This window comes from Centruroides vittatus, unplaced genomic scaffold, assembly GCF_030686945.1.
Source record: "Centruroides vittatus isolate TY-2023 unplaced genomic scaffold, ASM3068694v2 contig_233, whole genome shotgun sequence".
NCBI lineage: Eukaryota > Metazoa > Arthropoda > Arachnida > Scorpiones > Buthidae > Centruroides > Centruroides vittatus.
Genome location: NW_027121459.1, coordinates 406,295 through 432,924, shown reverse-complemented (window position 1 = coordinate 432,924; position 26,630 = coordinate 406,295). Strand labels below are relative to the sequence as shown.

Below are 26,630 nucleotides of genomic sequence, written 5' to 3'. Positions count from 1 at the left end.
TAATTTATATTGTAAAATTGCTTCTGTCATACATATAAAAAATATTTTAAATCAGTATTATGAAAATTCATGCAAAAAATTTTAACTAAATGTGGTAGTATTGGAATACATAGTCTTTCTTATGTCAAACTATTCTGCGATAAACAAAAAGTGTATCATCAGAATATGGAAAATTAGTTTGCACATTTAATATCATATCGATGCTTATTTACTTTCCCATCACGCTTACGTTGATAAATCGTTATCTCTTATTTACTCCTGATTCGTTATTGACTATGCTTAACAAATTAAAATTGCTGATCATTTTGAACTCATATGCAAAGTGATATAAATACAATAGCGAGGTTGAGGCCGAAGTTTTAAACGAGAAAACGTGTACGTTGAACGTTCAGCGCCGCTTTCCTGTAAGCCTAGAAGTTTAACACTGGTGTTTCGAAAGCCAGTGGAATCATGTTTGACGTTTCAAAAGCCATTGCCAAACTAGGCTTACAGGAAAGCGGCGCTGAACGTTCGACGTACACGTTTTTGCATTGAAAATTTATGCCTCTACCTCGCTAATAAACTAATTGTTTAAAAATATTAAATCCCTGAATAAATTTTAAAAATCGAAAATCATAATTTTTAGCCTTACCACATCACTTTCAACATTAATTTATTACTTGATAATCAAAACTTACATAGAGTTAAGTAACCTGTTTGTGCCTCAGCCTCAGTATGCACATTGAATAAACTTAATGCCAAATTTTCTAAAATATATTTAACTCTTAATGAACTTTCTCACGTAACTTTTACAGACTGACGAAGCCCGTTTCCAGTTAGTCTTCGCCCCTCTTCTTCAAACGTATAGAACATTATAATCGATTTTGTATTTAAAAGCTTTCAACTGCTTAATTTCTTCACAATGTATTCACATTCGTAACCTATCCCTTACAAGACGAAGCCTCGCATTCAAACACCATTATGCCGTTTAAATATTACTATTCAATCATTTTTATATTGCCAAAATAAAAAACGAAAAATCTCAAGTTCAAGTTATATTTAGATTTCCTAAATTTAAAGCTACTTGTAAAGAAATATTTTATTATGATTACTGTTTTTAATAAGGTGACCAACAGTCCCCCTTTAGGGAAGACAGTTCTTCTTTTGTAAGGTCTGTCCTCTCTTGAAAAGTGTCCTCCTACATGTCCTCTTTTTCGATATTTGAAAACTAATTTGTAAATCTCCATAATCAATTAATGCTGAGCCGATCCCTGTGTGTGACATGACTTGATGTGTTTGTATTTGATACGAAGATTCATCAAGACTCGGTACAGTGTGACAAGATGCGATTACGAAAAATGCACACACTTGCATGGAAAACCCCAAGAGAGTGGGTCACATGCAAGTGGCTTTATTTACTCCATACAGAAACACAACACGACACATACACATGCAGTAGAGACTATTATATTGTATTATCATTGTAATGAATAAAATGTTTCTTTTATTTATAATATTTTTTTTAAATTTATTTTTTTACACCTTTTCATTGTAAAAATGTTTCTCACCTTATTTTTAATGTTCATTTAAGCAATTGTATTATTATTATTTCATACGCTAGTAAGATTCTACTGATGATCATTAAACAGCGTATGTACTGTACCGTCTATGGTACATAGCGTACGTTCTGTCTATGGTTTGTACATAGAAAAATGCCAGAGGTACAGTACAAACAGTTCTTAAAAGGGAAGAGAAACGCATGATTATATCGCTAATCTTTGTAGCATGATGGAAAGTGCAACAGAATACTAAAAAATCTATAAATGTTCTTTGCTGATTACTCAAAGGCTTTTCACCCAGTTCATAATCACTGGATACTGGTCAGGAAGCTATTGTATAAATGCCATATGGTCATACAAACTGGTTCAAAATCAGAAAGCGTACCCACCAGAGCTGTACCCTTTCACCATCACTATTCACTTTGTATGCGAAGGTGATGATAAGGAAAGCAGATTTGAAAGAGTAACACTGGAGTGAAAATTGGAAGCAGAAACATCAATAATTTTTGATGTGCAGATGATACCATGCCACTTGCAGAATATCAGGAAGATCTAGCACAGTTGCTACTGAAAGTCAAGCATTAAAGTGCAAAGGGAGAGCTGCTTCAGAATACGAGACGTGTCATTGGTCCTCTTTTATCTTTCTCTTTTCAAAAGAGAACACATATCACTAAGTTTCTTTGCATTCCTCATTTAAGAGTTCTGGTAGTTATACTGTTGCAAATTTAGTTTCAGGTTCTATTATGAGTTATTCGATGCTAGTAGTATATATTTGAGAGACACTGGAATAATTTGTTAGAAGTTTAAAGTTTTATAACTTTTATTTCAGAGATTCTCGTGGTTTCGAGGGAAAGGTGTTCAGGGCAAAACTATGATAGGACTATGATATAATTGTAAAATTGCTCCAGCGATTCTGAAATAATTCGTATCCCAAAAACTCTCATATACATTGAAACCACACCCGTTTTTTGATGCCCCTTTGGTTAAAATGCCCCTTTTCCGCATGATTTGAAGTGCGAAAGTTTTTAGAATAAAACAAATATTTTTTAACTGTTATATATATTTATTTAAGAAATATTTTTTAACTGTTATATATATGATATATGATCTATATATATTTAGTAATGAGAGATATAAGTTATAAATATAAGTTATAAAAAATATTAGTTCTTTTTAAAAAAATTCAAATATATACAGGTATACTTCACCTTAGGTAGGTAATTGGTTCCAGAAGAAGTGACTTAAGTCGAATTTACTTGTCACTAGGCTAAACCATAAATTACCATTTTCAGTTTTTTAGTTTATTTATAAATGCATTTTTAATAATGTATAGTTAATAAAAATCTATTATAAGCTTACAAACAAATAGATTTTAGTATTTAATATAGTACAAAAAAGTAATCTAAATTTACAAATACATGTACAGTACATGCTTGTAAATGTACATGTTTACAATTTGGTGATGTTTACATTACATCGCGGACTCTTTATTTGTGAATGTTGTTTTTCCATGACATTATAAAGTATGATAATTTTTTAAGGTTAATTAAATAATAAATACAGTTATTAAAATTATTTTGCAATAGTAGAAAATAAACTAATTTATGTTAAATCTACTAATATCGAGTGGCGCTGACAACGACGCCAAATGGTAGACATTGGAACTACCATGGAAAACGCCAATAATGAGCACTTATAGACCGCTGAATAAGATGACAACACAGAAACACAGATATTTTCGTGTTTCGTTCTCTCGGATTTATGATGATTATATTAACATTTACTGTAAATGTACATATTTAAATTTATGGGCTTTTAACGCTTTTCTAGTGATATGACAACTTCAATATTTTTGGCAGACAGATGTAAAGTCGAATAAAATGACTTAAATTTGATTTTTATTTTTCCATATACTTTTTTGACAAATGACGTATGATGGAGAATGACATAACTCGAAACGACACAACTCGAGGTATACCTGTATATACAGAATGTTTTTTTAAACTGACGGTACTCAGAGACAGCTATAGAGCAATCTAACAGCCAGACTGTCTCCAAATTTGGGACAGTGACTAAGGACGTCATGGGAAAGAGATTCCGCAAAGAAAAAAGTGTAGTACCCAAATTCGCCGGTAGTGGTGAATTTAGTGCTGTTGCAGCAGAAAAGCTAAAAATTTGCATAACGCGCTGATAACACCTCTGTCAGGGTGGAATCGAGTAAACATGATTCCCGCTCTTTTATTTTGGTCTGGTAACGATCATCATTACAAGAAAACGGTTGAAATTCGCAATGACGTAATCGACAGCAGCATGCTTTTGTCTAGTTAAAACTAGTTTTAACTAGAGTTACAAAATTCATTTTTGACTAACAGTAAATTTTAGTTTTAACAAAGTCATCCAGTATAAACTAGTTTGAACTAGTTAAAACGCATCCTCACCAAAAATTACTTTTGACTGCAACATATAGAGTGATTCAGGGTGATAAGAGGACGAAGAAGCCTACTTTTTTATATTTTCGAACGGTGACTTCAGATATTGTCATGTGTTTGTATGATAAATTGTTGGGCCAATATTGAGTGCAGAAAGTTGTAGTTGGCAACCGTTATTTCATTTTCTACATCTGAGAAGAATAAAAGCAAAATAAGAACAAAGTTTTTGTTGTCAAATGTTTCTAGAATCATTTTATAAGTAAAAGTTAAAATAAAATTTATTAAAAAATGCTAAAAAAAACAATTAATGTGTGAGTTAAGGTTTTAAAGTTTCCATTGTGAGCTACTGCCGATCTCGATAAGACATGCTAGAACACGTGACTCCACTAGGCACCTTACTCTGACAAATGGAAAAAGTGCCACATTTTTTTTGGGGTAACATGCCTATTTTTTGTTAATTGAATTCCAATATGTTTATTTTTAATAAATTTTTGTTTTCTCGTTTTATTACACGATATGCATAGAAATTATATAAAGACTTCTCAAAAAAGTTTTTGGACTGAAAAAGCTTTCAGCTAGATACAGAGCTTGTTAGATACTTACTATGAAGTACTTTGTACTACATATGCAATAGATTAAATTTAGTTAAGATATTCGAAAATTAATTTTATGCAATTATATTTGTTATCTTACCCTAATGGCATTTGGCATCTCACCAAGATACTTGGGGTGAGATGCCTAAAATGCCAGACAGTAAAAAAGTCGTCATTGCAAACACAATATAACAATTATTTTTCACATACGCCAAAGGTTTATTTAAAAAACATGCTCAAAAATATGATATTTTCGTTAGACGCCTCCAAAACCCAAATTATCGCAATAATTTCCTTTATAAGCAAAATGTTAGGCATTTTCCCCTGAATCACTATACATAACTATTCATTTCCCCAAACATATTTATGTAGCTAAAATTACTTTTAACTAATGTTAAAAGTTAAAACCAGTTTCATCTAAAATCAAAACATGTACAGCAGTAAATTAACTAGACAAAACGGGTTTTGTCTAGTTAATTTACTGCTGAAAAACTAGAATTTACTGCTAGTCAAAACTGAATTTGAGTTAAAACTACTTTTAACTAGACAAAACAGCTTTTAACAAAGACATCCAGTATAAACTAGTTTCAACTAGTTAAAACGCATTTCAACTTAAAACGGGTTTTGATTGTAACATACATATATAACAGTTAAAAAGTAATTATTTTAATTCAAAAATTCTTGTTCAAATCATGCGGAAAAGTATAAACGAAGGGTATCAAAAAGGGGGTGTAGTTTCGATGTATATGATAGTTTTTGGTATACGAATTATCTCAGAATCGCTCCAGCAATTATAATTATACCAGAGTCCATAGTATTGTTGCCCCTGCTCGGCGTCTTTTCCTCGAGATCATGAGATTCTCCAGAATAAAAGTTATAAAATGTTAATGTTTTTAACAAATTATTTCAGAATCTATCAATATACTACTAAAGCTCTTTATTTCTCAGATGTGATTTTCATTACTCTTTTAGGTGCTTGAGACTTTTTCATATTTCTTGCATAGCTAAAATTGTGTTTATTGTTAACCTGATCAAGCCATAATGCTTAGCAACATCAGACATATGCCCACTCACCACCTTGTCTATTATCTCTTGCTCGGTTTCCATGGTAAACAGCACTGTTTTTGACACTAATCGGTTTTGGCTCTATAATATTGTCAATTTCTTTCTTAAATAAAAAGTTCAGAACATCACACAAACATTCAGAGAACAGATATAAACTAGCATACAAAAAAATTATTTAAATGCAAGGCCCAGATGAACTTCGAAATTTGGCATTAAAATGTTAACGAATATCCGATTGGATGGTTAAACTTTCTCACCTTTCGTAAAAAAACGACTAAAAATTAACGAGTAGTCCCCGCCTGACATTTACATTTTACATTTACTAAAGGATTAGAAGGCCTCCACCCGCCTGACAGTCTCGCAAAGAATATAAAAAATTATTTGTCAGAAAGATGTACAAAAACCTAGAATTACAAGGATAAGTTTCAAAATTCAGCGGGATACTATTTGATTGGTATTTGTTTAAGCGTCAATGTCGATATCTTCTGAGCCCTGAAAAGTTTTGAATTGTCACCTAAAATAGAAACAAAGGAAAACCAATCATTACTCGATATTTTACATTTTTTCTTTATCTGTTTGTTGTCCAAACATAATAATCTTTTGCAAAAGTGTTCGATATCCCATTTGTTTGCAGTCTGAACTGTTTGTTATCCCTCCTACCCACTGTATTGTTCCTCTTGTTTATATCTATGTAAATAATCTGTCTCTGCCAAGAGCTTGAACCAGAAGGGATGTTTTGTATTGTTTATGGCATGATGTGACATTTTCTGCATGTGTCATTGTGAGTGTTGCATCTTTGAGTATGTGTTTTCTGTAGTTTTTAGTATTTATGACCTGATCCTGTATGGCAATCATGAATCCTTCTGTCTCCTCAAAGAGGCATCCCGAGCTAACCAGCGATTTGACGCAGTTTTGTCAACAAAGATTTGGGCCAGGTCATAGGGATGTCTGCCATGAAGTGCCTTTTGAGGCCACCAATTGATTAATGGTGTCTATGCTTTCCATATGTTGTGGCGTGTCCATATGTTGTAAATGTAAATGTAATGGCATGTTATCTGAGTCTGCTAGAGTTACTGTTTTATGTAACTGTGATGTTTCTTCTGTTTTATACAAAAACTCTTGCAGTGTGTATTTGTTTGTACTTAAGATATATCGATCAGGCCACGTCCAGCATCTTTACGTGGAAGGGTTAATATTTCTATGGCAGATTTAGGATGGCATTGTTTATGCTCAGTAAGTGTTGATCTTGTTTTTGTTCGGAGTTGCTCAATATCTGTGTTAGTCCAATGTATAACTCCAAAAGAATAAGAGAACTGTGACAACATATATGTTTATTGCTTTAACTGTGTTCTGAGAATAGCGTTTAACTTACTTTGGTATTCTTTAATTTATCTTTGCCTTATATGTGTATGATCTGTTAGTTTTCCTGTTAGAATCCTAAATACTTCTATTACTCGTCCTGTTCCATGAATTCAATAACATCTCCATTTCCAAGTGCAAAATCTTCTTTCTTCAGGTCTTCTTTCTCTATGAGAAGTGTTTTGCATTTGTCTAGACCAAACTCGATTTGTATGTCCTTGGTGGATGAATGTGTAATTTGTAAGAGTTGATAAATTTATTTTGTATGGATGGGATGTGGTTTTGCGTAAAGCTTTATGTGGATCATGTACAGTATATGAAATGTGACAGGGAAACTGCAATTTTTTTCACATCTGATATTGTAACCATATCGCGTATTGTTTAACATTTTGGATAAAGGGTTTAGGGCTAAGCAGAACCAGAAAGGACTCAAGGAATCTTCTTCAAACAATCCTCGCCTAATGGATATTTGGTTTGTTTGTATGAAAGTGTTACAAATCCTGAGAAATGGTGTTATTTACTGCTGCATAGTGTTTTGAAAAAATGCAATCAGTGATGGATGTATTTTGTACATGTGTAAAATATGTAGCAGCCAAGTGTGTGAAACACTATCGAATGCTTTTCTGTAGTCTATATATCCCAGGTGCATGTTTCTGTGTTGTTTGTGTGGAGTAGAATGACTGAATCTATGAGTAACTGTTCTTTGCATATCCTGTGATTTCTATGGCAACTATTTTTTGTTTTATAAGAAGATTTTGTGTTCTTCAACATGTTTGAATATTTTTTTGGTAATACAGGATGTCAATAATTTGTAGCGTGTTAGAAGACATGTAATTGATATATGGTATTGTTGTTTTCAGGTTTCATGTAAGTGATTTTCGAGTTAGAAATTTTGGCATATCTTGTGGATAATGTATTTTAGGTGTTTATCTGCTTCCTGGTGCAGTAATGTAAATTTTGTGTGCCAGAAATTGTAAATGTTGTCTACTCCAGAGTGTGTGTTCTGTTACCAGCGTATCGGATGTCGTGTACATCAGTGGCATGCCGTGACATTTGATGATAGGGAAGCCTGTGTTTCTGTAAGAAGCCGACTTACAGAGGCAATTAATTAATTGCGCTTCAGGGCCCGTTCGAATTCGTTTGTTCGATAAGCCAGTAAAAACCGTATACTTCTTTACATGTATTTTTTATGGATTATCTGACGTACTTAATAAATAAGAAAGTTCAATATAATTACCTCTGTTATTAGATTCAATAAATTTCCTATGCCCTCTAAATGCCAATTCTTGCTTTGAGAAAAAAACGTATAACTTCTATTAATTTAGATATATCTATTAATCGTAATTATCTTTTTATAATTTTTTATATTTATTTTATATTGTCTACCAAATTTAAATTCTATCTCGCTTTGATTTCCAAATTGCTTCAATTTTACGAAAAAGAATCGTCATTCATCATAAATTTTATCATCAAAATGTCGAAATTTTTTTATCGACGTATTTATATTTAATTTCGGCATTGGTCTTTTTTTTTTAATAATGTTTTCTTTTTCATTATATGGTCTTAAACAAAAACTTTTTTAAAATAAATTTTTGAATCACTAGCCACTATATAAAGAATAAAATTAAAATTATTTAAAAAAACTTACTTAGTAAAACAAAATGTGTGATAAATATACATGCTTAATAAAAAAAATTCTTCAATTGTATGATATTACTTTTAAAGAAACTTATAATTAAATATAACTTTGTGAAAAAACGTACATAAAAATAACAAAATATTTTTTACTTTTCAAATCTTAAAACAATCCACTTACAAGTTAGTGAAATAGCTGCCTACAAGTGGCTAATGAATGAAATCAGAGACGGTCCAGGTAGGTGTGTGCGTGCCAAATCCCGAGGGTGCCGATATGGTCAATGTCAAATGCCTCTTTTGTCGCATTACTAGTATATCTCAAAGGACGCGACAGGGTTGTTGTAGATTTTAAACGTTTCTCACCATAGCTGTAAAAATCTAAATATGTTAAACTTAACGGATTGTCTGTCGTTCGTTTTCTAACTAATTCGTTTTAGGACCAAGTGTTCACGGAAATTTTCAAAATTTACAACTTTTCGGTCACTCTCATTGAACTGGAAAAATTTCTGTCTTTATTACATCTAATATTACGAAGAGATCAGACCCCACTGTACTCGGCAAGAGATTGGTTCGGTTAAGCTTCTGTTTAAGTAAAATTTCGGCTCTTTTATCAGGGTTTTATATATGTTTCTAATTCCCTAATTGCTTAATTATTTAACTACTACTTAAGTAGAAATAAGTTGAAACCGGTTACTTTGTACTTGAATATCGTAGTCTTGGGAAAACAGTGGAAAGACAAATTTTTATGACAACGGATATATAAATCGTAAATTTAAGGAAAATAAATTCTAGAGCTTTTTTTTGTACCATTGTACAGTACGTCTCATTCATTAAATTTGGTTGTAAATGATGCTGCTGAAGTAACAGTTAATTTTTAACACTGTACTAGAATTGTACACGTTTTTTCTGCATCCCCTTACAGATGGGACGGACTAAATCGTAATATCACCGGTTTAACATTGAAATCTGTAAGTAATATAAGATGGGAGTGCGGAATAAATATATCAAATATTTTAATGGACGTTTTATTAAAACTCCTGTCGACTATACAGAACTATCATAAAAACATGCCAGTAAACTCCTATCGGTTGGGTTAAGTTATAAATCTAGTCAAGGGTGAGCAACCGTTTTTATAACATGGGCCAGAATAAATTTTACGTTTATCCACGAGCCGTAGTAGTCAATTGATGCCTTCTTGTGACTCGTAATTTTTTTAGTCTGCAAATATGAAATAAATAAATAAAAAGTTAATTACTACATTTATTTCTTTTATCGTTTTCGAAAATTACAAAGAATTAGAAAAATAACTATTAATTAGTTATTTTTCCAATTTAATAATCTATTAAAGATCTCGCAAGCCAGATAGAAACGTTTCGCGAGCCGTAGCTGGCCTGCAGGCCGGGGGTTGCCCGCTGTTGATCTAGTCTGCTCATGATTCACATAATCAGGCGAGGGTGGCCGAATATCTAGCAAGCAACTAACAGCCCACAACAGCTCCGGGATATAAAGTCGGACTCTTTACGCGTGTGTTGCTTCTACCAGCTAAACCAGGTTAGGTTGGTGCACTGTAAACCGCATGTGCTAATGCCTATATAATCTGGCTGATTAGAAACTGACCCGGTTTCGACATTCCTTTCGCACTTAATTATTCGAATATACAATAGCAATCTTATCGTTTTTTTCACATGTAGTATAGAAATTTGTAAAAAAATACATAATGCAGTTATAATAAAATATTAATTTTAATTAATTCAAAGTACGTTAAAATATGAAAATTTATATTTTATAAAATACAAGGGAAGGTCATTGGAAGGTGGAAGCGGCGCTTCCATTGCTTCCAATGACGGCACGCCACTGGTGTACGTTTATTTCAGCACAGGGGATTGTTGGTATGTTGTGCAAGTGTTTTTTCTCTTCCTCAATCTAGCCTGCATCAGCATTGTGTTTGACAATACTGGACCAAAGAAAAGACCAATAAGTTGTGAGTTTTTCTGTTGGTGTGCCAATGTACTGTGTATCAGTGTTTGTTTTGGTACTAATTTGTCAGTAAAAGAGTTCTTCATTCTTTGTAAATAATTTATTTTGTTGCTTTTGTAATGTACATGTTTTGTATTGTTTGAGTCTATGAGGATTCGCTGCAAATTTTTCTTTTAATGTATAAACCTATTCTGTAATGTGGGTGTTGTGATGTTCGTCTGTTCTGATGTTCATGTTTAGTGTGGCTTTTGATATTTTTGAAAATGTTTTAGAGTTGTTTCTTTAATTTGGGTGTTATGTTGGTTTTAGTGTATTGTCAGCCTGCCCAATTGCTTTCTAATGTCATTTATTTGTGTTTCTATTCTTCTCTGCCAGGCAGGGTTGTGATAGAACTGCGTTTTGTGTGTATCTGTCTGTGATTGTATTTTCAGTCTATAATGCGTCACTACTGTGACTGTTCTACCATAAACTAATGTATGAATGTCTGATAGTGTAGAAATTGAATGAATGTAGTGTGGTCGTAAGTGAGTGTTTACATAATTTAGTGTTTTTCCTACTACCTTTGACTTGTTGATTTTTGGTATTTGTGGTCGTTGTGTGGGATCTGTGCCTGTATACTTAGTGAGTGTTTCCTGAAATATAAAAGAGAGCATATAAACTAAATCCATGTCTACATTATCAGTGGTGGATGAGGAAGTGTCTGTAGTATCAATAGTGGTATGCTGTAATCAGTGCTTGTTGCTGCATTATCCTGACAGGTTACATGATCTTCACTAATGTTAGATGTTTCTGTCTGTTGATGTATTTAATCAGCAACCTGTTGTTTGACATGTTCAAGTGTTGTTTGTAGGATAAGGTTCTTGTGTATAATTGTTATTTTTTGATCAACAACCCTTCGTTCGGTGGCAGTGACATAAAAATATTGTTGTGTGAATTTATGGTGTAATTGTTGTCTGTATGCTGTAATGTTTGTTTCGAGTTTTGTGATGGTGTAATAAGTACGGATAATAAACTTGTTCATTTCCGTTGTCCATTTCATCCGTTGGCGTGGTTTTCCAGCTTTTGTGGTCTGTGGATGCATTGCCACAGAAACACCAAGGCTATGTTGGTTTTTCACATCTGTTGAGGGCATTGCAGTAGCCATGTTTGGGCTGGTGCTGCTTTCGCCAAAGGTAACCAAGGAAGATTGTGGCCTATTTTTCGAACGTGAGCCTCTGCCTAACCCACGAACGCGGATTTTGTTAACCCGGGCGACGTCCGAGCCGGTATCACATTTAGATCTGGTTACGACCACGATATATATCTCCACAGAATGTGGGTGTGTGGTCACTTTTAGCTTCATTTCTCCCCATAGACCTTACTGGCATGGGTGTCCCTACAAGGAGCTTGTGCTCCAGCCTGCATTGCCCTATGGATCAGTAAAATTACTGGGCTCTCCCACCACGACCAGGTGGTGACCACAGGAGAGTTATTATTATTATTATTATTATTAGTAGTAGTAGTAGTATTATCAACTCGTCTCGATTATATATATAGATAATACATGGATTACCAGATCCTGCTATGCATAATGAGGCAGGGACTAGAGGTAAAAGTACAATTAATGTTTCCAACACTACAGTTCGAAATCGTCTATTTTCCTTCTGTCCTCTTTCTTTAGAGTTCATGTTTTTAGCCGTATATGGCCATAAGAAAGATAATCGCGTTAACTAATCTGCATTTAATTTGAAGGCAGATGTCTTTGCTTTTTGAAAAGCTGTTTATGCTGATCATATAGGTTTGTTCAAGGGCCATGCGTCTTCTGATTTCGGGACTGAAATCGCAATTACAGTCGATTTTGAACCCTAGGAATATAAAATCTTCCACTACCTCAACTTCTCCATTGTTGATCACTATTTTGACATTTGCATTCTTTGCAGTTGTCATTATTTTAATCACAATGTTTTGAAAAAGTGGGAGGATGTCAGAACAACGGTCATCCAAATGCCATCTAAACCAGAATGAGGTTAATAGGCTTGGAGATCTCTACAATTACAATGCTATTAATTACTTCTGAAAAATGCTGAAAAAGAGAGAAAAGCAATCGACATTACATAGATTATTTAACCCCCACAAACGGAAAAAAACATGACTAATAAAAATGCAAGACTGTATATATGTATTTTTATCATTACATATAAATAAACTTAGTAAGAAAGTATATATTTTTTTATATTTTGAAATTTCCAGAATAAATTAATCAAATTCCCATAAAACCTATGGTAAATCGATAATCAGTTAACGAACGATTCGGATAGCAAACAAAGTCTTGGAACGGATTATGCTCGTTAATTTTTCTCTTGTTTTGGTACTGTGTTTAGACTCTGGTCCGGCATAGTACACAGTTACCGGTGTCAACCGAGTATAACTTACAAAACTCAAGATAATTATAATAAACGCAGAGCCCAAACGGTTAGGACTTGAAAGTTTAAATTTGGTACAGAATTTTAGTACGTCATGAAAATACACACTGAAAAGCAAGTTGAAATTTCCCCAGCTGATAGGCTATATAACTATAAATGTTATCATACGTAAGAGTTTATCACACCGAATGACCAATCCAACACGTTTTAAACAATCTTTATTCTTTACTGTATACAACTGTATACATTAAAAAAAATTTTATGTGTAATAAACTCTTATGTAAGATAACTTTTTTAAATACTAATATAACATAATAAAAAGGTTAGAAGTACAAAATATTCTGATAATCTTAATGTTTGTTCTTGTTATTTTGTGCCCGAGCAACGCCGTACTCATCTGCTACTAAATACATAAATATATTTTTTCAATAAAAAACTGATCTATTGATTAAGTATGATATTATTAAGCGTGGAAGTTAATTTTTAAGTCTTTTTCAAATAAAGACGTTTGCTATTGGTCAGTGCAACTTGTGCTCAGTAATTGAGTAGTAGAAATCTTCGGATATAATCTGTATTAGCTCATAGGATCAAATGACATTGTGCAAACTAGTGTTAAAATTAAAAAAACTAATTTTTTATCAATAAAACTGCCGGATTGTATTTAAAATGTCTGCATATCATTCTGGAAAATCTGAGATTAAACCCAACCTAATTAATATTTAATAGTTGTTTATGAAGTATGCTATGAAAACACCCAATCAATAATAACCTTTCCAACGAGGTCGCTGATATTATGGCTTGGCCAAACTATAAGCATAAAATGACCTCTTTTATTGCCAAAAAAGCAGAATTCAACAAAACGTAAACAGTGAGTTGATCTTCAGGTGAAAAATTTTAATCACATAACAGTGATAGTGATAAAAATTAATTTTGATGGGATTTTTCGAATAATTTTTATGATAAAACGATTCCGTTTACAAATGAAACCTTAATTTTAGGCATTATTCAAGATAAATTAATTCTTCGTACCTAGAACCTTTTCGTATTCGCGTGAAACAGGTTTCCGGATTATTATATAATTTATCAGAAAATATCTATTTAGTAGATTTTTGCTGCTTAAGTTTCTGAGTTATTTAGCGTTCGTTATTGACAAGTCTTAATATTTGATATCCTCAATTACAATAATATTAGTAATTAAATATTGTCATTCTTTAATAATTTTTAAATTAATATTGTAGTACAGTACAGAGTCATTTATCCGAACCCCGGTTATCCGAACGCTTACCAGTCGGACTGTGTCGTGCTGAATCGAACGTTTTTGATACTAGATTTACTTCTGAAGTATAATTTTTATGTTTCTATATTCTTCAATGTATTTATTTTGTTTGTACGAAAAATAAAAAAATAATTTTTAACACTACAATAGCTTCGATTGTTGTTATAAAAATTTTCGCTTAGGCTTAAAATCGGCGAAAATTTAACACGAAGCGATACGCAACGGAGAAAAATTCAACACGAAGCGACACGCAACGGAGAAAAATTTGAACATCGGTCAGGTTAATATATTTTTTCGTACACAATCAATTATCCAAACAATCCCAGTCCCCAATTGATTCGGATAAACGACTCTCTACTGTAGTTAATTTCAAAACAATAAATTTGAAACTGCTTATTACCTGTATCCTCTTCAATGAAACCAAAACGTCTGCAACAAAATTCATTGTTATAGGAACTTGATTAAGAATGTTATTGAAAATGTAAAGGGAATAAATCATTGTGACGAATACAATTTTGGCACTTAATTCTCTTCCATTTAAAAAAATCGCGACAAATGACAGAAGAGTAAATAATTTTGATATAGGATAACACAGTATGTACGATATTCCGCTTACATATAAAAACATTCGAATTTTTTTCATTTCTTTTCTAAAATATAAACAATTAAACAATATTAGTTGTAGAACTTTGAAAATAATTATTTAAAGGTTAACATATTAGCATATAGAAATTATATTAAAATCTGTTTAAACCGGAATCGAATGTTACCGAATATTTTTATGCAGTTTTATAGTTTATGTTTGAATAGATTTTTTTTTAACAGAAACGTCCTTCTGAAAACACTTCTTTATTTCTTGAGGCGTTTGTCTTATTCAGATTCCGTTTTAGACAGGTTTAACTGCATTTAATTGTACTTACAGTCTAATGTTTTTTATTAATGCTGCATACGGTAATTCCCAGGTGTACATTTTAATTAATCTCATATCAGCAATCATCTCGTTCAACAGATTCAACCTTTCGTCTGCCAAAATAGCTGCTTGTAATCTATTATGTAATTAAATTTAAAAACATAATTTTCAAAAATTGTATAAAACTAAATACTGAACGTATAGATTATATTTAAAGATTATCTTATATTAATAGTTTGACCTTCATTTTGTAAGCATTGAATGTTACAAAAGGAGCGTTTATGCTACTTTTATTTTTTTTCATATTATTTTGATCTTAGAGCTTATTTTACATATTTACATTTCATACAAGTGAAAGCTTTATAATTTTTATATATATATATATAATTTCTAAGAATTATGTTCTACGTTTTAAATTGTTACTTACAAGGCAAGAACGAATAGTGCCGATTCGAACGAAACTTGTTGAGCACGTAGACTTAAGCACAAACAGTTTTTTCTCTAAATAAGAAGATCCACTTTTCTAACATTTTCAAAAAAGTGGGCTCTGAAAATTTAGCGTTTAGCGTAAAGAAGTTGGAAGTTTCGTGTTCAGGAGTGGCCGTAGCCAAGTAAAAAGCAACGTTCTAGAGCTAGTAGATGTATGTTCGAACATATCGAATTTATTTCAATTTATTTCTGTGTGACATTATTCTATTATTATCCGGCATAATTATCATTCTTATTACTATTATTATTCCTTGTATTTACAACTTTTAAACAAGAAATTAAAAATCGTGATGTTATTTGTTGCTTACGGAAAACAAGCTTCTCTAGATTTTAAGCTTAATCTTGTTAACTAAAACTTTCTGCCTGTTTATTTCTAGATATAGTAGTATTGTGACATTTGAAGCGTAACAAATATGTGCGTGTAAGGATATTGTTCATAATATTAACAATTAAATATACAAAACGATGCGACTAAGCTACGCCATAGTCATACCACTTGTTTTTTTCGTCTATTTGCACTAAGGTTCGCTGTTTATTAGCTTCTAAGAACATCCCCTTGTTATCAATAGCAATACTTTTAAATAATTTTTTAATGAATAATTCCTACTAACACATTTCATCACAATGTTTATACAGTATAACACAGGTTTTGTCATGTAAAAAATTTTGTTTTAGTCAACTGAAAAAGGTGAAAATGAAAAAACTCATTTCAAAAATTTCCCCAAACTTTCTGTTCGTCGATAAAAAAATCTTTACTACGGAAACGCTGGTTGCATTGCGAAAATTTCCCGTCTGTTCTCAACGTCACATTTTATCTTTCTGCCCGAACGTGCTACGTGACGCAATGAAATCGATGTGGTGAACAGGACGATGTGGTGAACAGGACGATGTGGTGAACAGGACTGTGCGAAAACTCGAGATTCTGCTGTTTTTCCCGAAGTATGATTTGTGATTTCAATTTCACGCTAAATGTCGAAAGAAACCAACTGGGGTTTTCATAGTATCGTGCTATTGCCAGTATTGTATTTTTATCGCCACTCTAATAAAAATATCATTAAGTGGCGATTTTGGCGCTATGCAGCGCGAACCGTGCTTATTATATCATTTTACAAGTCTGAAATGTTAATAAAAAAGTAACACTAAACAACGAAACATGTTTTAATATAGACAACAGTCATTGTAATTTATGTAAGAAACGAACAGTTTAATTTCCGTTTAAAATTTTTATAAAGGTTGTCTATGTTACAAAGTCTTAATTTATGTTCTTTTATCCTGGTAATCACCCTCAGCAAAAAATCTAAAAATTTACCAACACTTTATTTGCTGAAAAAAATTTTAATCTCTCACGAACGTTTTTCAACATTAAAACAAAATTTATATACAAATTTTGGAACGTATTATGAATCGAAATTAAATGAACGCATCGTGAAAAGTAACAATTATAACTAAATGAACAAATATGGAAAAATAAATAATTCAATCAGAATAATGAAAAGGAAAGAGTTTAATCTCATTTACAAAAACCATGAGTTGTTATGTTATTAGTCATTATACTTAAATTTCCTATTTAAACGTTAACAAGTCTTGATCATCTAGCGTTTAAGCATTTATCTACTACTGTATATGCAAAATTTCTACGTGTCGCAGATATATTCATTCTTATGGTCAAACTGATGTTTCTCATACGATATTGTATAGAATCTTCTATAGATAGTATAGAATACAGATATAGATAGTATAGATAGTATATTCTATAGAATATAGATATAGATAGTATAGAATTATTCTATAATTCTCTTACTAATTCTATACAATCTTGCCTGTCTATCCTTTCTTTATTTTGTATTCGTCTTTACATAAAAGGATGTATATCGTGGGTGCTCTCTTAAACCGGTGTGATTTAACTTACATAGGTTAGAGAAGAATGTCCTTAGTTCAATCGTATATGACATTATACTGTATAAAAGATATGTTAATGAAAATTTCAGAAATTAGATAAACAGACACGGTATTTAATAATTTTTTAGCATGGTCAATGTCATTTCGCATATGTGAAAAAAATGGTCTATAAAAATTCTTGTGATGCTTGAGATCAGTATGCTTAACCTTAGCCAGATTACCATTTTCAATATCTGGTAATATCGCATAGATGTCTATTAATATATAATACTTTATCAATTTTAAATACCTCATTAATTAATGACTATTAGATATAAAATAATTTTTTTTATTTTATTTACAGAGACTTTATAATTATATAATTTAAAGTAATAATTACCTCAATTTTGAATATACTTTACTCAAAGCAAATTGTATAGGAGCGAAGAGAAATATTATCAAGAATCCCATTAAAATAGTCCATCCATAATATTGCCACAACATTAGTATCGAAATAATGATGAAGAAAGGCGTAGTAAATAAAAGTGCAACAGAGCAAACTTTCTGAAATAAATGAAATAATTTGATTAAAAGTAATATAAATTTTAGTGTAATTATTTTGGAGATCATAGAGTAAATCGCGAACATATGAAGTATGCAATAACTAGTTTTATCTTATAAATAGTAAATAATATTTCTAGCACCTACAGTACTATTACCAAACTGTTGCATTATATTGAAAATAGCTAATTACCGGTTTTTACATTTTCGAAAACTTTTGTAAGTTATAAGTTATAAGTATTCTTTTGTATCAGCGCTTTCTTTCATTTTTCGTACGTTTATTTCCACTGTTTTACCAGTGTAAAGATTATAGTGTGTATGAATACCTCTGTCACGAAAAGTATCGAAAATATTTAAATAAAAAGCAAGATTTGAATTTAACATCAAAATTTATTTCGTTTTTCAAAGTAATTTTTTCCCACTGCAATGAACATATGAAAACGTTTTTTCTAATTTTTCAAACACGCTGTAAAGTCGTTTTATCGAAAAATCACATCCGTACTGGCAGAAAATTTTGTTTTGTGGCATTAATAATCTAAAACGCTTATGAATTACAAAGAAAATAACATATCCACAATTGTACAGGACAAGTGTTCCTCAATCAGCCAATAGTTGAACAGAATGAAACGTTTGATAGATAAAGAAAGTTGCAAGAATTTTTTTTTCACATTTCCTTTGATGAGTAGTTTTTATCTGAATGCTTTTCACAAGCTTCCTTTCTAGTATTTTATTATGTTTTGTTTGAAGTGAAAATGGAAAATTTGATCAATGCCTTCGAAGAAATAAATTGCATTAAAAGTAATAAACCGTATTAGTAGACACCTATTAAAGTACCTTCCAGACGCAATTTCGAAATACCACAATATTACCTTTGCGCATATCAGACAAAGCCCACTGGAAGCCTTTTTTAGCAACAGCTAATAATGTTATATCTATGTACCACATAAACAGAGACTTCATGCCTTCGTAATTCTGATATTGCAAATCATATACAGTTTTTTAAATTTTGATACGACTCACTCATTACCTGTAAGAAAACAATGCATATTCTACTTTATTGTGTGCTGTAAGGTCTCATTATTACACATAAAATAGATTTATCAATATAATATTCTTATAGCATTTTTATTGATAATTTACTTACAATTAAGTAGTAATTTTTCAGCACTTTGTGTATTGCTTGTAAAGTTTCTAGAGTCATTCGGTACAGAGAAATTTTTGATATTACAGCAGTGTATTAAATATCTCTATAAGTTTTACTTGTTGCTAGGAATCTGAACATAGAAGCCAGTCTCTCACAGACTGTGAGATTTTTTTTGCTGTGTCTTTTTTTGTATTTCTGGTATAATTAACAATAGTAATTTCAAGAAGTGTTCATATCCATTTGTAAATAATTTCGCCAATTTTTAAATTTATGATGTAATTTGCGAAAAAAATTCACATTATCGAACCTTCCACTCTTCTCAGCTATTTTCTATACCACTGTGTGCGATGAACAACTTTTTTATTCTTAATTTTACTAGACAATGTAACTGCGTTTAAAAATTCGTCATTTATGGTTATAATGAAGCTGAATCAAAGATGAAAACGAAAAAGACGTATGTAGTATGAAAATGAATTTTCGTTCAGTTATATCTGGCATTTTATTTGATTATGTAAAACGTCCTTTAACACATTACAGTAGAGCATCAATTATCCGACTCAATTGGGGACTGGGGTTGGTCGGATAACTGAAAAGTCTAATAACCGAAAAGTATGAAAAAATACATTATTAGTATAGTGTATTAGGCCTGGTTTAAATACTAGCCTTCCTTTCGTGGTTGAGCCTGTGCTGCCAGCTAAAACATGCAAAAATTCAACAAAAATAATATTAAAGTAGCCAAGACATAACCAAATATTGTAGCGCCACATCACTACCGGACATTTGAATTTGCCGATTAGAACGCGGTCGGTTAACTGATAAGTCGGTTAATCGGGGGGTCGAATAATCGATGCTCTACTTTATGTACTAGGCTTAACTGATTCCATGATACACCATGACTTAACTGATACCATGATACACATGAGAACTGTGGTTTATTAGTGTCACAGTGTGGGAATATTAAAATGAATACAAATACGTTTTCCCACTGAATTAAACAGAATTTTTCTAAATTTTTCGTACGGGATAATGCATTGCCGATTATATGAACTATTATACCAGTAGATCCACATACTTGTAAGAGAGATGAGGAAATAGTCGTAATATGCAATGATTCCAGCACACTAACAATTCTACAGGCTTTACAATCAACTTGATCAAGTTGTAGATGCATGGAATTATCGTTAGACAAAATAAGGCATAGGCCTACTTAATTCTGAGACGAACAGCAGTATCCACAGGTATACACTATATAGCAATGTCTGCAATATTCGAATACCATACAAGTTTAAAATTTTATGAAAGCAGAAAAACATACGGAAATCCTGCATTTTCCAGTAATTCTGTCTTTTGATTTGCAATTATCTACTAGAATGAATTTAAATTAAGACTAAAAACTAAAACATTGAACATGAACGATTCTGAAAAATAGCATATACAAAAATTTCTTATTGAATTATGTATAAAATATAATATTTTTTATTGCTCTGTAAATTAATTAAAGCGACATAGAAATATTAATACAGTAAAAATATTATACTACACGATTATATGAGAAAAGCGCATCAGAGCATGATTCCGATAGAATCGATTTGTCGATCACTCAGGGGACAATTCACACAAACTGTTGGTGTTCAATTTTATTCTGAAATGATCAGTATTGCTTTAAAAAACGTCTGACGAAAACCATGCTTCACTGCGCTTTCCTCTTATCAGAATTACCTTTATTTGTTACTCTAAAGCAGTTAATATTGATTCAGCCATCTTAATATTTACACTAAATATACGAGTTTACGAGATGTACTGTACATTAAATGTATTATAGTTTAAAAAATTATTTCTAACTTACGTTTTGGAATCTGCCGACGTCGTTGGCTAGAAGATTTACCATTTGTCCCACATTTGATTTTTCCAGAGAAGAAGGACTTAACCTAATTGCCTGCATACAAAGATTTTATATAAAATAAATATTTTCAGAAAAATATATAAGGTATTATATATCATTTTAGAAATACTAGTATAATTCTCAGTAAATTCTCTAAGGAAACTAATGGATTGAATTTTACAATACCTCTTCACTCACACAATTTAATGAAATTATTTTTATAACGCAAAAATGTATTTAAAGAATGGATTAAATTTAATGTTGACCCCAAGCTGATGTATTTTTATTGATATATTGGTTTCTATAACTTTGGATTTTTAAAATAACTCAACTTTTAGAACTCAAAACAATTTTTGTTGTTGAAAATAATTGTTATCAAATTAAACTAATTGCACTCAGTATAGCGTGCTTCTATGGATGTATATCTAGGGCAAATGTATTTCAGACATCTTTTACAAAATTTCGTATATTTTCTGTCTTCTGGTTTTCGACATTAAAAGCATCCCCCTTTTTTAGAAAAACTTTTAGTAGTATTCCATCTTGCTCTTGATTTTCATTCCGTTTGAACTGTCTTTCTTGAAATTTCTCCAAGTTGATTGCACTCAAAGACAAATACTTTTTGTTCTGGTCTGTTCTTTGCCATAAAGTCGTAATTCATTTTTGATAATTCTAGTATTTAGCGAGAAATCATCACTAATATCTTTTAATCTTTCAAGTTATTAACATTTTTATATATTTTTATTTATCTTCAAAGTTAAGCAATTTACAAATAACCAGTCTTTTTGAGTTAGGTTTAATTTTTATCAATTCGTTAAAGCCGATTGATATTCACATACGTGAACAGAAAGTTATCACTATATAATTTCTGAACTTTGCATAGAGAATTATCGATTTTTTCCGTCATTCTCTAAATTCGAAATTAAAAAGTTATTACTTCTTTTTTATATTCCAGTTTCATAAACTTTTGATGGAAATTATTACATATTGCATTGTTTTTCTGCGTTTAATATGTCATTTCTATCTTTACCTTTCGCTTTATCAATTTCAAGGACAGGGAGTCTAGTTTCAACATCTACAGTAGCAGTGTCTATATTTTTAATACTGGCCTGCGTTCTATTTAGTCGAACCATTACTTTTAAGTAATGGTAAATTACTGTTTGGAGAGGCCTGTAGTTTCAATAAAAGTTTAATTCCTTCCTGAACCTTAATCTCTTTATTGGCACTTTTTTAAGACAAGCCCAATTCTTCCACAAGATAGCAAATATTCACGCCAACAGCCACGATAGTAACACACCGCCCTACTTCTTTAACATTTACGAGAAGCAAATTCTTACAGAAGATATAGATATTCTGTTATTATCAGCTGCATCTTGTTGGAACCATGTCTGATCATTAACAACAGGAAATATACTTAACTCTTGAGTGAAAACCGTCAAACTACAAGGAGGAATGCTGAGAGCTGTGGACTAGCTTCGATAGCTGTTTTTACATTCACGATATTTTATAGGATATGTCCGATTTTTGCTTCACCAGGAGAGATCTTGACTGTAGAACTAGTTTCCAGAGACTTCTCAATTCATATCGCAATGCACGATTATTTTAATGGATCTTAAAATGACGGCGAAATAACTGTTCAGTGGCTGTATGCAATCATTATATTTATGAATTGTGCATCTGTCCATTGGTTCAAAATTACTACTTGCTCTTGACAACGAATAGGAAGCTTCTGCTATTCAAACAGTACATAGAAAATCGACTTTGAAAATCTCCCGTTTCTCTGAGCTATCCTATATATTTTATTCAATTTCAGTAGCAGAAACAACTGAAATAAATATGTTTATGAATTTCATATAAAACCACATAAAGTGTAACATCCTGATTCATATTTTTTACTGTTAATTCTGATCAAATGCAATAGTTTTACACGTTTAAATTGTCGATTCGCTTTTAGCGAGATATCGTCTACAGAAGTAAGTAAAAGCGAAGTATTACTGGAGTATGTTTAAAAAGAAAAATATTTAATAGAATTTTTAGCAGAAAACGGCGGTTATTCAAAATTTTTGAGTATATTTAGTAATATTTCATTTTTTCACAACTTTCATCAAATTAATTTGAAAGTCAAAATTGAAAATCTATGATTGCTGAAAAATTTATTCATAGATAGCATTTTTTTAAATTTATCCGGTCTATATAATCACAATATACCATATATGAATAATATAACAATAATACTTTACTCAAAATACATTACAATTGTTACTTACCTTTCTATAAATAAGAGTGCAGAAAGCTACCTTAAGTCTCATTGAATGATATTGTGTCATAAACAGATTAGTATTATAAATAAAAAAATAAATTGCAGTAACGGCAAAGAATCCCGCAACTGTAACATAAACGTTGTATTGATTCCATTCCTGTCTGTTGTCAAAATAATGTATTGTTAATCCTACAAAGTATGCTTGACCTGTTACTACGGCAGTTTCCTATAATTATACATAAATATCAGTTATTTCAATTATTTTAATACTAGCTTCACCTTTTTTAAAATCAGGTGTCACGATACCTGAATTAGTATAAGTAGTATTACAATCAAGTACTTGCAACCAACAAAACGTAAGGCTGCTTTCAGCATGCTAGAATTTTTTTTCTGCAATTCCTTTTTCCATTCTCTGAAAAAAAAATTGGATGAAGCATACAATTTAAAAACGATATTTCAATACATAGTATGAAATTTTTGAAAAATTATGTTAAGGATCTTACAAAACCTGTTTTGGTTTGAAAATATATTAAATGCAGCACAACAGAATCTGGAATGTACACTAATAACTAGCCACGGTTGTATTCTGCGATTCCGAATATTTTTGGACAAGTAATTTGTCACAACAAAAATATCGGGTGATTCTGTGCAGGTTAATATACGTGGTATATATTCAGTCCATGGTGTGTCATTCTGTGACTGCCCCAGCATAAACTAATATATGACGTCTGAAAGTGTAGAAATTAAATGAATGTAGTGTAATGGTAAGTGAGTGTTTACATAATGTAGTGTTTTTACTACTACCTTTGACTTGTTGATTTTTGGTATTCGTGATCTTTGCGTGAAATCTGTGCCTGTATATTTAACGAGTATTTCTTAAAATAAAAGTTAGAGCGTATTAATTAAATTTTCCTATGTTATCAGTGGTGGATAAAGAGGTTTCTCTAGTATCATTAGTTGTAGTTGTTGTGTGTGTGCTGTAATTAGTGCTTGTTGCTAGATTATCCTGAAGGTTACGCGATCATTAATGATAAATATTTCTCTGTTGTTGTATTTGATTAACAATCTGTTGTTTGATAAGTTTAAGTGTTGTTTGTGGGGCAAGGTTGTTCTATATAATTGCTTTTAATTATTTTTTTATCCACAACCTTTGTTTGATGACAGTGAGGGAAGAATATTGTTATGTGAATCCATGGTGTAGTTGTCTCTACGCGGTCATGTTTGTTTAGTCTTGTGATAACGTAGTAAGTACAGGTGATATACTCGTTCATTTCTATTGTCCGTTTCATATGTTTGCGTATTTTTCAGTCTTTGTGGTCTGTTCATGCATTGCCACAGAAACACCAAAACGAGGTTTGTATTTTACATCTGTTGAAGACATTGCAGTAACAATGCTTGAGCCGGCACTGATTTCGTCACCGGTAACCAAAGGCGACTGTGGGTTATTTCTTAAATGTTAGTCTCTGCCTAACTAGTAATTACTTTTGGATGTTTTTTGTATTCTTAAGCTCATAAGCAATATTTGAACAAATATTAAAAAAAGTTAAAGCACAGATATGAAAAGTGTCTGATAGAAATTGTTGCCTGGTGTATTTTCTCACTTTACTGGATTCAAGTCTGTTTTAATATAACTGACGATGTATGTGGAAAGGGGGAGAATGTTGAGATTAATAATTTCAATAAATACTATTTGTCAGGCCGAATAACTGTCAGCGAAAAATTTAAAACTGATAGAATATTTTATTAAAGCAAAGAGTAAAGGAAATATAGTTTAGGAAGTAATACCGCTCAAAGCACTTATCCTAAAGCCACTTAAAGTAGCTTTAATACAGATATAAACTGCTTGTGTATCTTATTACAAATAATGATCTTGACTGGAAACAAGCTCCTCGGTTAAAAAGTTGTAACAAATGTTTTGTAATATTATTACAAGATCAAGAATCGAAGAAAAAATATATAAATAGACAGTCTAAATGTATATCTAAGCAGAAGAACTCGAAATATATCTGTTAAAATTGTTCCAAACTAGGACCATTTGTTCCAAATCTAATTTTTTTTTTTTGTTAATTTTAAAAACGTTTTATATGTTTAGTATATGTATTTTATCTGATTTTACTTATAAATTCGAATTAGTAAATTACCCCTTTCCTCTATCCGGTTTTAATCCGAATATAATACGAATTATAATAAAATGAATCCCTATATCGAATCGAAAAATTCTCCTATTATAAACAGCCCGTCTAAAAACTGACTTGGATGTAAACATCCTGCCTAAAAACGGTCCCGGACGAGAAAATATGCGTCCCCGGCCGTATAACTGTCAACTATCCATTGTTCTTATGCTGCGTACAGATCATCTTGCAACTTAAGTTTATAGTTAGCGTCCGAATTCGCCGTATTGTTTCCAATCCCGGGAACACCTATGGCCTAAGCACCTGCACGTGACAAAAATTCCCAGCAGAAAAAGATATATAAGCGGCTCCCTTCCTCCCTCTGGGTGGAGAGTCTTTCATCGATTAAGATCGAGTCGCGATCTTACCCTGTGTGCCTACAGAATATATTTGACTATGGTGCCGTAAGTGCCTTCGAACCTTCCCTAGAAAGGAATATTCGATCATCGTGACGAACAGCATATTGGAATTACTGATTGTCCCAGAGGTATGGAACCCACTTATGTGAACTCTCTCTCTCCCGTCGCGTGATAGGGATATATAGAGCTATATATATATATATATATATATATATATATAGGTCACCCCTTTTAAATGTCAGATTTTTGTACGTATACTTTGTTTTCCATTAAATCGTTGTTGACCTGTTAAATGGTGTCTTGTTTGCTCGAATATTCGCTTATCGTCTTACCACGACTTCACTTTCCCTCCTACACTCGACCAGATAAAAAGCAGTCCCGGCCCTACGGGATCCCTACCGACAAATTAAGCCATTTCTGACAAGTGGGCAAGTCCCTCTGACTTGTTGCCGACATTAACCAGAGGTCTGACCTCGTCGACCCTCCTCGGTACCCACAAATTGGTTTTTCAGGAGTGGGGTTTCGACTTTTTCGGAACCCTGGTAAGGCGAACAAAAAAAGCCATATCCGAGCAACACGACCTCGTCTGAATTAGGTCTCTTTTTCTACCTTAGATACTAAAATCGAGCCGTAAACGCAATGGAGGACAATCCCCATCCTGCGGCTGGGCCAAGCAACCCAAATCCTAATCCAGCGCCGAACCCC

General features: G+C 31.9%; 1 protein-coding gene across 1 annotated transcript in view; it reads right to left on the bottom strand.

Moving 5' to 3' along the window:
• The window catches only part of LOC136971134 (ATP-binding cassette sub-family C member 4-like), a gene marked incomplete at its 3' end in the record, with an annotated part of 60,044 nt that overhangs the window by 21,208 nt on the left and 12,206 nt on the right, over window positions 1-26,630 (bottom strand). Inside the window, exons 2-7 of the mRNA XM_067265611.1 lie at window positions 23,702-23,807; window positions 23,403-23,621; window positions 21,103-21,192; window positions 17,952-18,115; window positions 15,195-15,320; window positions 14,675-14,924 (exon numbers count right to left, since the gene is read on the bottom strand). Of these exons, the coding sequence (XP_067121712.1) occupies window positions 14,675-14,924; window positions 15,195-15,320; window positions 17,952-18,115; window positions 21,103-21,192; window positions 23,403-23,621; window positions 23,702-23,770 (918 nt within the window). The remainder of the gene's footprint in view (window positions 1-14,674; window positions 14,925-15,194; window positions 15,321-17,951; window positions 18,116-21,102; window positions 21,193-23,402; window positions 23,622-23,701; window positions 23,808-26,630) is intronic.